Below are 14,961 nucleotides of genomic sequence, written 5' to 3'. Positions count from 1 at the left end.
TATTTCCAAGGGTGAAACACCTTCCGCACTGCCTGCCCAATATATCATCACATGGACAGGAAGTGACAAGATGTGTTAAAGGGTGGGTTTGCCGCAGATTTTTTAGCAAAATAGGAAGCAAGACATGAGAATAAGCTTAACGTTAATCAACACTACTGTCTAGAATTCCTGGTTCCCAGAAACCTGTAGTTTGGAACAGAGGACAGCAGAGTCCCTCACCTGTGCAATGATAAGTACCTGTCACTTGTGACTAACGGGCAGCCGACGCAATGATCTCAGGGTGTGCTCCATCAGCACAATTCCATGCTGCACAACCTCAAACTGTACAGCAACCCAGTTAAAGGGGGCTTGAAACTGCACCGCTGACATGACATGGCACTCCAAAATGGCCAAATATGAACAGCAGTCTTGCCTGCAGAATCAGTTGATAGTTATTGATTTCTAATGGGTAGTTTAGGACTCAGCAGCTTGGGGGAAGAAGAGTGAATGTGCATGTGTGGCTCTGTCTCACTACTGGGAAAACCTGCTGATAAATCCCACAAGGGATCAGGCACCCTCATTTCTGTTAGTATTCTCAAGATAGCTATCATAGGGCTACCTGGTAGCAATAATAACAGTTTTGCTTCTACCAACACAGCTTAACTTCAAGGCAGCACACACCTTCCGTGTAAAGCAAGAGTTGAGCCTTGGTCTTACTCTGAGCTACGATGGACAAATATATTCAAGAAATAGTGCCTAGCACTGTCTACTCCAAGACTTAAAGCAAAGCTTTTATAAGCTCCCAATAATTTCTGAAAAGCAGGGATATTACATAGACTATGAGGCTATATAAAAGAGCCTCTTGAAATACAATATAGAGGTGGAGGTTCAGAAAGATTCAACAAAGGATGTATCAAAAGTCTGACAACATGATATGAAGCCACATAATAGCCATACAGAAAGCCAACCTTTTCATAAGGGATCTGCAGCAGCTCCAGCACAACCGCATGAGCTCCCATGTTCCTCAGAAGTCGCTGCTGTTGCTTACGGCTCTTCCTGACTGAGGCGCTTTCCTGAACACAGAGCTTGCTGAGCCGCAGCAGGATCTGGAGAAGAGACCTGCTTTAGAGCTGAAATACTGAGGTTTCTTTCAGAATATGCCAGGTGGCTCCCAGAAACCAGTAAAAAATGCAACTGCGTAGACTAGATAAGCTCTGGGAAGCAAAATCCGGTTTTGGGGTCTCAGGGTGAGAGGCTAAGACCAGGCTAAGGTCTGGTTGCTTCTGCAACAACAGAGGTGCAAAAGGACTAAGCCAGAACCAAGAACCTCTGGGAAACACAGGGGCAGAAGGCAGTGATGGTGTCTGCTGCTCCCATGTGCAGCAGCCACCCCACCACGCGCCACCACTCCAGGGACACAGCAGCCAGCACATCCTTGCACCTCTCGGCACAGGCAAGGGAAGCAGTGTGGCAATAGCACTATCATCACATCTAGTGGTTTACCAGCCTGAGCACTGTTCATGGCATCTCCAACTAGGGCTGGTCCTGTGGAATTCAGCTGTGTCAAGTGAAACCATCATCAGGCTCCACAGCACAGTGCTATGGAAAGCCCATCAGCTAACATGACATCAGTGCCAACGCATGTTCTTCATCTGGTATTTTTGAAATTAAAATTTCAACAGCACAATTGTTTTGAGCGTAATCTGCTCAAGGACAGGGCAAATTAAGTAGCTTCTCCATTTGCTTACTTCCTTTGTAGCCTTCAAAACAATATTGTGTTACCATTGAAACAGCCGCAAAGCGCTGTATTTCTCACTAATCCATTCTTAAGGAAAGAATACATGTGTCATGCTTATTATATACCCGGCTTCTCATTCAAGCCGGGATACGTTATTATTCAGCAAATAGTTTCCACAATGGAAGAGTGACACATACTTTCCTGGGTGTCTCCCTCTGACTGCAGCTCTCCAGAGCCACATTACACATTTACACTTCCATTTAACCATCAAGAAGAAAAGTTTTACCTCCTTTACAACACGGTAGTTGTAGCTGCTAGTACTTTCAGGCTTTTGGGACTTGCTGTGACCTTCCTGAGGATAAAATCAGATAATGTTTTAGTAGCTTATACAACTGTCTTCATGAAGGCTAAAATTACTGTTGTAGGATAGTGCCTGCTCTCTTCCTGGAAAGATTGTCATCCTTCAATTTTCTGACAGTCTCAGAAAGACATATATAATTATCCTGTCAAGTCACATTGACCTCTATAACGTAAGATAAGGTGAGAATGGGATGATTTTTAGAAACAGCAATCTCCTCTCCTTTCCCTTGCTCCTCATACTCTGCTTGTAATTGTAGTCCAAAAACAGTTCTTACTCTCTCTCCCCCTCTATTGTCATTGTCTGATATCAACTGTGATTGCACAGACATCAAGAGACGACCCAAAGTACTATACCAAGGAAAACAGCAAGTATATTATATATTTACTTCCAACAATATACGTTCATAACCCAAACACTACTTCTTGAATTCCCTCATCCAATCTTTTCCACCTGATTGCAAATTAGATGGAGGCAAAAAGGTGTTTAATTAGCTCTAAGCCAGATGCGCATGCCAGGAAAGACACATTATCAGGTACAGATAAAGCACCATTCTCCTCTGTCATTTAATCATAGTGCCATGATTCAAAACACATCACCTGATCATCTGCCTTTCCCTTATTTGAGGTACTGCTGACTATACAAAACCCATGCTATAAGTGATGAAAAGACAGAACTCATGAGCCAGAGCAAACTAAAACCAACTGCTTTATTAGAGCCTAAAGATGACACTTCAATGGCTACTAATTCTTAGCAGTTTCCACTTGAGACTAATTGGCATCAACTAGCTCAAGTTGCCCTCTCATTCTTACTTTAACCTAAAAGCAATACAGATAGCCTCACCAGGCTATGCAGTGTGCCAGAAGGATGGGGCAGTTTATCACATTTCTGTAACAGTTACACCTTCACAAAATATTAACACGTGAATTTATGCAAACAACCTAATTACCTCTTTTTTCTTGTGTTCGTTTTCACCTTGCACTACTTCCATACTCTCATCAGGACCTTGGCCTTTGTACACCCAAAGCTCCGATTTTTCCACAATAGACCTCAGCTGGTCCAAATCTTGTTTTATCTGCTTGTAGTTGTCAACATCTTGGCTGGTAACAAGCAGTTGAACCTTACATGAATGCAATCCATTAGTTGCACAAAAGGAGTGTTTTTAGCTGCAATATATAAATTTAGATGAGGAACAACACTCTAAATATACATACATACCTGTTTAAATGCTTGAAGAACCTCTTGTCTCTGACTAAAGTGCCGAAAGAGTAGCTGAAGTGCTCCAGACACCAAAGGAGGATAATCATGCATTGTTAAATGCAACAAAACTCTGAGAAAAGTTCTGCCACCATGATCATCCAAATCCAGTGGTGTATTCTCTTCACTGAAAACAGATCATAGGAGTTAACCAGCATATTGGACTTAATGTCCCAGCAGCTTCTTAATTCCAGTCATTAGTGGTAGAAAATCTTTTTTTCTTATTTTTTAAATAAGGGAAGAAATCATCAAGTGCTATCTTAAGACACACAAGGGTTTTGGTATACTGCTTAATAGGGTGGCTATTCCAAAATCTCATTAATCATGGTTCACTCAGCTTACATTATCCAACTTACATTTTTCAGAGGAAAACTATGCCAAAACTTGTCCCTACATCAGCCTCATCCTATTGCTCAAATAGTCCTTGCCCATTCCTGGTACTAACTTTTCTGACTATTTACAAACAGAATACAATCCTAACTCAGTATCCAGGTTGCAAAGCTAATTATGCCAGCCACTTACAATCCTCCTTTCTTCCATTCCCTTTCCTTTGCATCTCTTCTCTGCGCATGAGAAATCATGCTGTATTTTTTTCCTATCAGTACTCCCTGAATCTTTCCTGCTCTCTGCTTCCAACTGAGACGGCACACTTATATTAAAAATTCTGGTCATTAATTCTGTAATGTGTTCCCTTATGCCCCCATTAAAAAAAAAATCAGTTATCTTAGGTTTACAGAACACAACTGCAGCTCTGAGCAGCTTAATGACAGTTAGAATAGATGGTTTCATGGTGCTCCCACAGAGAGTGGATGGAGTATCAGGATAAACTCAAGTCTGTCACTGACTTGCCATCCTGCGATTTAAGAAAGGATATAAGCTGCTCTGGAAGGAAAGCAGGTATGAAAGATACGGCATGTATCTGTCATACATGTGCAGTTTAATGCTGCATTATACAAAAAAAAAAAAACAACACAAAAAACAAAACCAGGATGTCTATGTAGATATCTGTCCCAGCAGAAGACCTAATCCTTGCCAATACAAACTTTTCCACCTAAGATTTTAGTGCAGCATTCAGCTTGGACGCACTAATCCTCCAATTTGGCTTTCAACAACACAACTGAAGCATTGCCCTGAAGATCTTTCTGGCTGAAGGATCTTTGTGTCCCTTAGTTGTGGCTTTTAATCCAAATGGACGCTACTTTGAGCTGCATCAAAGGCATTTCAGGAAAATGAAGCTAGGTAACTGTGGCAGCTCTTTCCACTTTTTTCCGTTACCACCTCTCTTTTAGCTGCAATCCCTACTCCTTGGGAGCCCTGAGGGTTGCAGCCTGGGAACTCATGAATTACCCCCAATTAGCACTGATGAAGAGATACTTTCCTTCCGCCAAAGATCCCCTCAGCTTGTTCCTCAATATGTTCAAAATCTAGGGCTCCTGAGAAAATAAACAAGACAAATACATTCTGTCAGAGTTGCATCAAAGATGGTTTTTGCATCCTAAAAACATTTTATATGGCAAGTGGCAATGTAGGTGTATGCAAAGGTGTCATAACAGGCTGAAAGGAATGCTGAGAGATCATTGAAGCAGACTGCTAGGATAACATAAGACAATAAATTAACCTGCTCTCAAGCTTACAAATTGAAGTGAATAATAGTATTGGCAACATTCAGGCTATTTCCTCTCTTTCCTATTTTCAGATTGCACCAGCATCGTTCCAGGACACTTATAAGACCTGGTGTCATTCAGAGGGGCCAGCCACAAGAAACACCAAACTTCAGCCTTGAAGTTCTAAGGCAATAAATTCAGCAATGACAGCAATATTCCTGTAGCTCCCAAGAAAAAAAGGCCTTTGCATTTTTCAGCATAATGTTTACATTATCACATGTGCAATAATCAATATTCCAAAATAAAAAATACAAACAGTAAAACAGACTTGGAGCTCTCAATATTTCACAAATTTGCAAAGGGAAACAAGGGGAATTTACGTCCTTGTCAAAAATGTTCACCCACTTTCTTCCAAAGTTCAGCTCATAGAAAAAGCTCTCCCTCTCCTGCCAGCCCAGTTTGGAAGGCCCTGACACCCCAGGGGGCTGCTGGACAGGCAGCCGAAGGAAAAAAAAATAAATCTAAACACATCCCCTTTGAAGTGAGATCAAAAGGAACAGTCTCCTCCCTTTGAAGACCTCACATCTAAACCACATGTTTTTTTAACTTTCTCCTTTGCATCTAGAGATACAGCCCCCAAACTAAGCAAGAACAACTGTTTGATATCTAATAAGCTGCACTTTTAAAGCCTAGTTATTCCTACATGGCACAGGTAATAACCACACAACACTTCCCCCTGGAAAGCGATATACCAATTGACAACATCCCATCTACTCAGTCCATTAGCCATCCTGCTTTCAATTAGGAACACTAGACATGAGAAGCTCCTCAACAGTTTATTTACATAACCTTGCCGAGCTGTGCTCAGATAAAAACACCCTCAGGTGTCTTGCCTTCCTACAATACCTTTAGAAAACAGAAATTTGGGCACCTGGCCAGGAGATAGGGTTGGGGACCCTCTTCCCTCACCAAGAAAGATGAATACAGAAGATATAATTTGAGCTTGATGACATCACACATGATAGTATTTACTTCTGGTTTCCTTTAAAGGATGCATCTCAGGCTCTTAATACATGGAAACAAATACGAGAGAGTACAAAAAAATCCTGAGTTTTGTTTGGCATATATGGTGATGATCCCTACTGTTACTCCTGCTGCTAGCAGGGTACTCCGCTTCAGTGGGAGAGTTCACACACCAAAGCAAGAACCTGAATCAATTATCCAATTAGCAGTTCTAAGAAGATTAAAGAGTCTTTCCTAACCAACAGAAATTAATTTTTTACAAAATAACTAACCTGGTACATTAGCTGGCATTTCCTGGTTAGTGCTTCCAGTGGGTGATTCAGACACCTGGGCATTGCTTTCATCAAATTCATGTTTAAATATACAAAGTAGGCAGGAGATTCTGTAGTCCAATCTCACATTCAAAATAAACTGATAATACAGAAGTAGTAAAAATATTGAAGTAACTTGCCTACTTCCAAGTACATATACAGAAAATGTACACGTAATGCAGTGCTACAAACACACAACATAATAAAAACGTGGACTTAATTTGGAGAAGAGGTATGCAAATATTTTTCCTTAAAATCCCCAGAAATCAGTGATTATTTTTTTCAGTGATTTCAATAACCATGTAAGTGATAAATACTTGAGTATATTATGCAGAGTAATAAATACTCGAGTAAAAAATTTTGTCAGAGCTCTGATTCCTTGTTACTGCCCGATGCAGGCATCCTGATCCAGGAAAGGAAAGCACCATTTCTATCTCTGCTCTTGAACCAGCAGGAATCAGAGAGCAGCACGGCTGCCCTCCTCGCATCCACTCCCAGGGCACTGAGGCACAGGAAGCTCAACATGAGCTGCTGCCACACAACAACAGTTACCAGACTGACAGGGCTATAGTAGCCAATGTCAGTGAAACCTCCAGAGTAACAGAGCACCTTGTCCATGGTCTTCCTCCCCCTTGAGGAGAGCAGTACAATGGAAAGAACACCTGCAGTTCAAATGTGTAGGAAAATGTTTTATGCTAGTTTTAATAACCTATGGTAACAGGGGGAATACTGGCACACTAAAATAGCTCATTGCGCATACCAGGCCATAAAAGAAGTTCTGGCTTGAACTAAAATTAGCAATGGTAGAAGGAAGTGAATCAAGCCTTCCCTACGTGCTGCATCTGCTGCTGAGGGGAAGGGCATAACCTCGAACCCAGCTATATGTGAAGCCTCCCACGGGGGTGCAGGGAAGGTACACCATGGCTTTCCTGCTGCTTCACATGCTCTCGCCCACAAGGTTTTTTGCAGCATTCTGGCCTCCGTGAACTTGCCCATGAAGCTACTGAACAGAAAAGGGACTCCTATACTGCAGAAAAGATGATGGATTTCAGCGCATTAAGTTTATGCTGCGTACCTGACAACATCACCCTTGTAACACTTTACCAGTTGATAAAAGACACATGCAAGGCAGGAGTGAATTATACAGCAGCACGGCACTATAATAATGCTTAAAGACAGCACAAGATGCTACATTTAGTTGAGCTGATGGTACCTGCAGTATTTCAATGATCTTCAGCTTTGTGTCCATTACCAGGATGTCCTCTTTCTCTGGTTCACTCTGCTTGACATTACCCTCAGGAGCAGCAGCAAGTGGAGTCATGGGCAAGAACCCACCGCCTCTGAGCACCACCTGGGTCATCAGCTCACCGACTCCATGGATTGATCTCATCACATTGCTCCCTTGAGAGAGACAGGTAAACAGGTAGGGTTAAGACAGTCTAATAGGACTGCGTTAAAAGGACAAGGACCCTCCACATCCTATGAAAAGTAACTGCCTCAACATGAATTAAGGCCAGGCAGACATCTAAACCCCTGGAACAGATGGACATAAACAGAAGCATACTTCCAGAAACCCCCGCCTTCTCCCTCCTTCATTGTAGATATTCCTCAGCTTTAGAGCCAAGCAATGGAGAGAAAGAAGCAGAAGATTTCAAATCCACACTGACATTTCAAGATGAACTAGAAATTACCAAAGAATGATGTGTTCTGCCAATCATTTTTTAGCCTTACCTTTACTTTCCTCTCCTTTTGCCACCTTAGTAATAGGGAAGATGGTAGTGATGTGCACGCAGTCTAATATGGCGAGGAGGATTTTGGTTAGTCTGAGGAGATCACAGAAGTTGTAGAACCCAAAATATATCAGATTTCTGGCTAAGTTAACAACCTACCAAAATAACAGTAAGAAGTCTGATTAATACTAACAACATAACAATCAAGTTGTCTTAACACAGTGAAAAGATCAACAACATAGCTGTGAGTCATATTCTTACCATAACGCCTCATAATCCCATAAAAACTGTATAGTCTACATTTTATCAGAAAGCTTTCTACTTGTCTACAAATACCACGATGCCTGGAGTAAGAACCTCTATTGCAATTGATATTCTACAGCTACAAAATCATACCATATTTGTCTCATTACAGAAAACGTAAGATGGGTCAAGACTAGAGGGAATGTATAGATTTTTTTATGGTTTTGTCTTAAAAAAAATAAAAATCAATCACGCATCTTAAACTTCCTATCACGTTATAAAGTTTCCCCATGAGTCCTCTTACACACACTATGACTTCACATACAATACAAATATTGAACAGACCCATTATTTAAATATATATTCACTCAAATGCAACTATTTTAATTAATACTGTATCTTTTCTTAAATCAATGGTAATTTAGGGAGCGTTGTTGCATGGATTAGCTATATTTTATTTGCACAAACAATCTGAATGGGTCAGTTAGCCACAGGACACTATTGTTGTCTTTGTGAGCAATATCATGAGCTGCAAAGTCTATCTGTGCATGCAGACATAGTGTTAAATTTTCGAGACTATTTATCCCAGTAAAGCTTGATGTTGCAATTAGAGGGAGGGCACAAAAAGTGAACAAGGCTGCTGCACGTCTAAGACATGAGCTCACATCCATTAATTGTATTTCAAGAACTATCACTGCAAACTCAGAAACTTCAGTGGAGTTGCTTGCATGAGGACAAAGGACTACAAGGGAAAAGAGGAGAGACTGTTGAGGCCCAGCATTTGCTAATTACTTGCCAATCCACTTGGTGTTGAAAGGAGTATCAGCCTTCCCCAACAGCAACAAAAAAAGTGTGATGAAACAAGAACTGGATAACTACCTCAAAAGTGAGCTTATTTTTCTCTTTATCAGAGAAAGGGAACCTCTGACACACCACATCTCTTAAATATTCCTCTACGAACTCCATAGTTTGTGCAAATCTCTCCTTAATTTCATCTTTGGAAGTTCCACTGCTATCATAGCTGAAGAGGGAAAAAGAAACAAAAAAAGCAAAATCAAACAGAACTTAGCATGCAAATATGCAAGGCTCTTTCCCCCACTAGAATTTTTCACTGGTTTGTTAAAATCTATGAAAAGTTAAATGCTGTTAAGTAATTTATCCAAACCTGGAGCCAGGAAGCTGACACCATAATTTCCTCGTTTTTGCTGTTTTATTCCATACACTCATTTTGCACTATTTAAAAATGTCTGAGGAAAACAAAAAAAATATACTTTTGTCCCAATAAACAAACCAACCTTTATTCTTTTAATAGAAACAATGACAAGCTATGTACAGCATTAAGAAGAATGGATGTGGCCAAGAGATACTGACTGTGGATGCTATTTTTCTCCAAATAAAAACAACATACATGCAAAGCAGACATTACTTTTATTAATACAAATTCTGGGTTTGTTTCTCAGCATGTGCAAGCTGTTTAAAAAAGACAATCTCAAATACCTTTCATTAACTACTTTTGTTTTCCTGTTTGATCACATATCACTATTTTGGCATTTAAAGTTGACTATCATCTACTGGATCTCTCTCAGCAAAGAAAAGTAGACTAGCAAGGAGGGAAGGGAGTGTACACTGACTGCTAGCACTGACAGACTCATATTCCTAACATTTAATATGAATTTTGAATATTTATTTTCTCCAATGGAAAGAAATAGAGTTCTGAACAGTTGAAGTACTATATATTTAAATTGTTTGTACTATAAAGAGTTATTACAAGCCTATGAACAAGGAATCATGTCTTCAGTCTAGCTAGGTTGTTTTCACTACTGTATCAGACTATTTCCATCAGGGGTTAAGGAAAATAACCATCTCCAGCACATTACTTATTTCTACATCTTCCCCCTTCTTTTTGCCTTAGATTGTGTGACCTACCGTGTGGACAATCTGCCCTGAATAGTCTATGCTCTAATCAAACAAGGCAGAGGGAAAAATAGAATAGCCCTCCCTTGGTTTTAATCCCCAGTGCTAGGTCACTTTTCACGTCACCCAAACTGGAGACAGACCACCACTGTGATTATTGTGTGTTTCGGAGACAAATGCCTCCTGCCTTACAGCTTCCACCAAGCACATACAAGAGAGATACCTTGTACAGGCAAATGAAACTACCAAGTTTGAATAAGTTAGGGATTTTTTTAAAATTATTTTTTAATTTTTGAATAGAAACAGTGTAAATAATAGATGAATTTAGGATTGATCTAGTTTTGTTTTAAAAATTATGAGTGATGTGGTTTCCTTTCCCACACCATGCCAGCAAGTACTTACTCATCAATAGCAATTTCAGATGGTATTTCAGACCACAGACGAGCATACTTCACTGGTGTTACTTGTTCCTGGGGATCACGATCAACATGCATGTGAAGCATTAGCCGGCAGAAAGACGCTCTCAGATCATATGGCAAGTTTTCATCAGACATGCAACGGAGAATGAGGTCCACATCCAGCTGGCCAGATATTTCATTTATGGCTAAGTACTGTCGATCAAGGCACATTCTAGCAAAGAGGTTTAGCTGGTATCTTCAGGGTGAAAAACAAACCAACAAACAAACAAACCATAAACAAACCTTAATTTCCAGCAGCGTCCACTGGGTATTGTAGTGATATGCTCTAGTATGTATTAACAGAACAAATCTTATATTTTCTAATAGTATAGCTACACTAATTATGGAAAGAATAAAGCACTTAAAGTGACTAGTAAAAGGTAACTTAGTGAAAAATCAGAATAAAGAAAGTCATCGTATTTTCTGGACAGCTATACAGAATTAAGTCATGCTGTTTACGACAAGTACAAAAGAATCGAAAGACCAGTTAAGGCAACTCAGCCTAAACACTCTAGAAGACCAAACACTTGTTACTGATGCTGAAGCCTCAGTTGTTGGCTGAGGCAACAATGTAGACTGTCTACAGAATCGTTAAAAATCAGGTACCCAATTAAAGAACTACTGAGCACAGCCCAGTGAAAGGATTGGCAGAGATAAACTAAACATAATTCCCAAAATCTTCAGTCTATAAACTAAAGCAAGTAACTGGCATTAAAGTAAGCACATGCAACGGACCATTAATTAGCTTTTAGTCTTAAAGCACATGTCCAGCATTCACAAGCACGTTGAATAGTGTGTTGAATAGTGTCCACTGCGAGGTGTCCTAGAGAAACTAATATTTAACTGACTTCTTTTCACACTCAGCACTCCTCATAACCATTTTAAACTGTAACCTAAATCCTTCTTCTAGGCGTGTTCACAAGTCTGTAACGTAGACTAAAAATGATACTGTCAATTCTACTCAACAACAAGTGCAAGAAAATGTATTTTGAAATCAGATACAATTTCCTTAAATATATACAAGAGGTCTCTTTTTGAGCTCAGCCCACCAATCTGTTCAAATAAAAACACGTATTAGGAAACCTGCTGCAAGTGTGCTTCAATGGAAGAGAGAAAACAAAACAAGATCATTATTAAAAATAAAAAAAATTCTACTTGTACTTTCTGTATCACCACAATTGAGGCTGTCAAACTACTCAGAAGTTTATAACCCAGACACAGGAATTCGGTCTGGGCTGAAACCTGATCTTATACTATGCCAAGAACTTGGCATCTTGTCAAGTCATCTGGAAACCTCGCTTCATATCAGAAATAGCTAAAAGCATAGCTTAAGCTGTACAAAAGAGCACTGCACATTAATCAAACTAAACTTGTGGCATTTCTGTAACTTCATATATCGTCCTGCTAAGCACTAAGACTACTAAAGGTTTTGAGCTTATAGAGAAATTTCGAAGGCAGGGGAAACAGCAGTGACTTATTAAGAATCAAAAGTGAACCCATCTGCTCACTGAAGTCCTATTCTTCCCACAAGCAGTTGTTTACCATAACTACCATCTGAATACAGGCAACCTAAACAGTTAACATGTTCTCTCTCATAGCAACCACTTAAGAGGACATCAAGAGAGATACAGGCATTAAGTGCTGTGCAAATTCAATGCACTCCAAGCCACAATTACTTTTTTAAAATCAGTTCGAACTTGATTATGCTGATAATCGGACTTCTCACCACAAATAACTTTGTGCTTTTCGCTTTCATTTCAAAGAGACTACATCCTCACTCTCTAATGGTTATTTTGTCCATAAAACCAGTATCCTTTCTCCCAAACCAACTACAACCTACAGAGCTAGGGCTTTCCCACACAGTCTTGATGAACTTTGCTAAGCAACTAATGCACATGCTGTTAACCTGTAGTAGCTGAGTACATCCCGATCTTCCTTCTGCCCTTCCTTAGCATCTTGAGCCAACTCTCTGATACTCTTACTCCGGATTTCCTTGTTACTGTCTCTCCAGAACAACCATACTTCTTCCTCATCTTCTCCAACCTCCAAGGCATTTTCTCCACTTGACACTTCTTCAAACTCAAATCGAGAGAGGACAAGCCTGCCAGAAGGAAGTTAGGTTAGATTACAAACTGCCAGTACCAACGCAGATCTTTTCTTTTAAAGGACTTGTTCAAATGTTTCTGTGATGTAAAAGTAATTAATTTTATGACCTCACCCACATTTTATTCCTCAACTCTGCAAACTAAAAGCAGAGTATCTTACTCTTTCAGCAGCAGTAGCTTACTAAAGTGTGGCTTTTTATTAAAAGCATGAGCTGAGAATTAATTTAGATTATAAGCTTTCCATTCAACCTTTAGAAGACCAACATTTCAGCTCCATTCAAATGAAGAAAGTTAGACACATCTAACTGACTTGCAAAAATGTCTTCACAGCAGAGCTGGTTCAAAGATCATTCAATAGACTAGGAAAGGATTTGGTAAACAAATATCAAAATGGATTAGTTCTGTATCTCATAAATGCCAATTGAACCAGAACTTCTTTCTGCTTAAATGGCAAAATAGCTAGAAACAAATCAGATACTACAGCAGCTTCTAGGGCTCTTGGCCTCTCAGCAAAAAGAAAAATTAAACATGTGGAAAAAAGACAAATTGAATACACAAGGATAAGAACAAATAAGTGATGCAGCAACTTAAAGTGGTGCTGGCAATAAATTAAGACTTTGAGTTCATGAAGAGAACTATACATGCAAGAACACTCTCATCCATTTGTGTTTTAAATACTATCTGACAAACATCTGGCTTCCCTTTTACAGTACTTTGATAATGATCATGTGTGTCCTATTCCATATATCGAGTAAATCCATCTTTATGAAAGAGAATTGTGATTTGGTGCCTGCTCCAGCAACGGCAGGGCAATGCTGAGAGCTGGAGACCAAAATCCTAACTGCAGAGGGAGAAATGAGCGAGCAGAGATGCATCACCTTCTGCTTTGCTGCAAGCTGAGCACAGTGGGCATGCATCCAAGAGTACTCACTCGCTTCAGACAGCTTATGGAGGAATATCTGAGACCCAGAGGAGGGTCAGGCTCACAGGACCCTGTGCACCTTCCTGCAACGTTTGTCTACTTTGATCTAATGTGAGCTATCTGAGAGATTTCTGACTGCAGGACTGAGAATGCATATGGCATATGTCTGCTGTCATCAATACCCATTTACTGTGTATTTGAAGAGGACCCCACACATTTAACTGCTTTCTCTAGACATGCCAGCAGTGCTTTCAGCTTTGCATCACCTTCCTTCTGTTTCACACTAGGAAAGCCATCTTTAAAGATACTAACTTACTTTGTTTCAATGAGAATGTCTGCATTTGTTGGATTCAGCACAGCTTTACAAATCAACTCCTGTGTCACAGGAATAGACTTGTTCATGGAAACACACAGATCTGAGAGGTAATCCAAAAACCTGTTGGAAAACGTAAGCCAAAAGGGTATCAATCCTTGTTGAGCACTAGACTGAAGCAAACCACGTTTCAGGAAGAAAACATTCAGAACTCCATTTTAACATTGCAGAGTGAGACTGTTGCCTGAAGGGGAAGATATGGCAAGTGCCAAAATAAAAGTGAACTAGGCATGCTTCCTTACTAGCACATTGGTAGGTATGGATTTTTCTCACAGGGCTAAAAGGAAAAGAGTAACCATATACTCAGAAACTCAGAACTCACCTGGGCTCCCTATTTTTCCTTACAAGACTAACAAAAGTGTCAATCTCAGCAGCTGTGATGTGCTTCTCCAAGAGCTTGCGATTATTGTGAAGCAGTGCTGTAATAGTGTCCTCGGCCAAGACATCATAGCCAATTTGCTTCTGCATAAAGCCAAACTGCTTCGCAATATATTCCTTCAAAATACAGAGAGAACAAGGAACGTGTTGCAATTAAGTCTCAGAATTTAAGAAAACACTCAGTAACAGGAACCAAGATGTCTGTCAATATCAACATCCCAAGAAGCAAACTGGATTAGATTCAAATTATTCTTCTTTTGAGAGAAAAAAAGTGATGATAGATAACCTTAACACCTCCCTCCCTGGCTAAATACGACCGAGGCATTTATCCTTATCCGACATCAGTTTGTTGCTAATAAATTGTAACAAAAAGTGTACAGCCTTAATTCACAGGTCAGCTTTCAGTGGAGCTCGCAGTATGCAAGACTCTAGAAAAATCTTATAATTCATCTAGATTGACAGTCAGCAACTCAATTTTTCTCTTAAACTCCCCTTAGAATTGATACTAATTACAGTCATACTCTCTGATAGAGATGAAAAATGCCAGATAGAGTAAAACTGAGTGAAA

General features: G+C 39.9%; 1 protein-coding gene across 1 annotated transcript in view; it reads right to left on the bottom strand.

The window, feature by feature from the left end:
* Positions 1-14,961, bottom strand: part of ITPR1 (inositol 1,4,5-trisphosphate receptor type 1) — a 174,831-nt gene that overhangs the window by 94,070 nt on the left and 65,800 nt on the right. The window contains exons 17-29 of the mRNA XM_069866030.1: positions 14,338-14,510; positions 13,959-14,078; positions 12,522-12,716; positions 10,560-10,811; positions 9,123-9,264; positions 8,002-8,155; positions 7,484-7,671; positions 6,232-6,370; positions 4,714-4,765; positions 3,294-3,462; positions 3,025-3,195; positions 2,004-2,069; positions 948-1,085 (exon numbers count right to left, since the gene is read on the bottom strand). Of these exons, the coding sequence (XP_069722131.1) occupies positions 948-1,085; positions 2,004-2,069; positions 3,025-3,195; positions 3,294-3,462; positions 4,714-4,765; positions 6,232-6,370; positions 7,484-7,671; positions 8,002-8,155; positions 9,123-9,264; positions 10,560-10,811; positions 12,522-12,716; positions 13,959-14,078; positions 14,338-14,510 (1,959 nt within the window). The remainder of the gene's footprint in view (positions 1-947; positions 1,086-2,003; positions 2,070-3,024; positions 3,196-3,293; positions 3,463-4,713; positions 4,766-6,231; positions 6,371-7,483; positions 7,672-8,001; positions 8,156-9,122; positions 9,265-10,559; positions 10,812-12,521; positions 12,717-13,958; positions 14,079-14,337; positions 14,511-14,961) is intronic.

This window comes from Phaenicophaeus curvirostris, chromosome 11, assembly GCF_032191515.1.
Source record: "Phaenicophaeus curvirostris isolate KB17595 chromosome 11, BPBGC_Pcur_1.0, whole genome shotgun sequence".
Lineage (NCBI taxonomy): Eukaryota > Metazoa > Chordata > Aves > Cuculiformes > Cuculidae > Phaenicophaeus > Phaenicophaeus curvirostris.
This window is presented reverse-complemented; position numbering and strand designations above follow the sequence as displayed.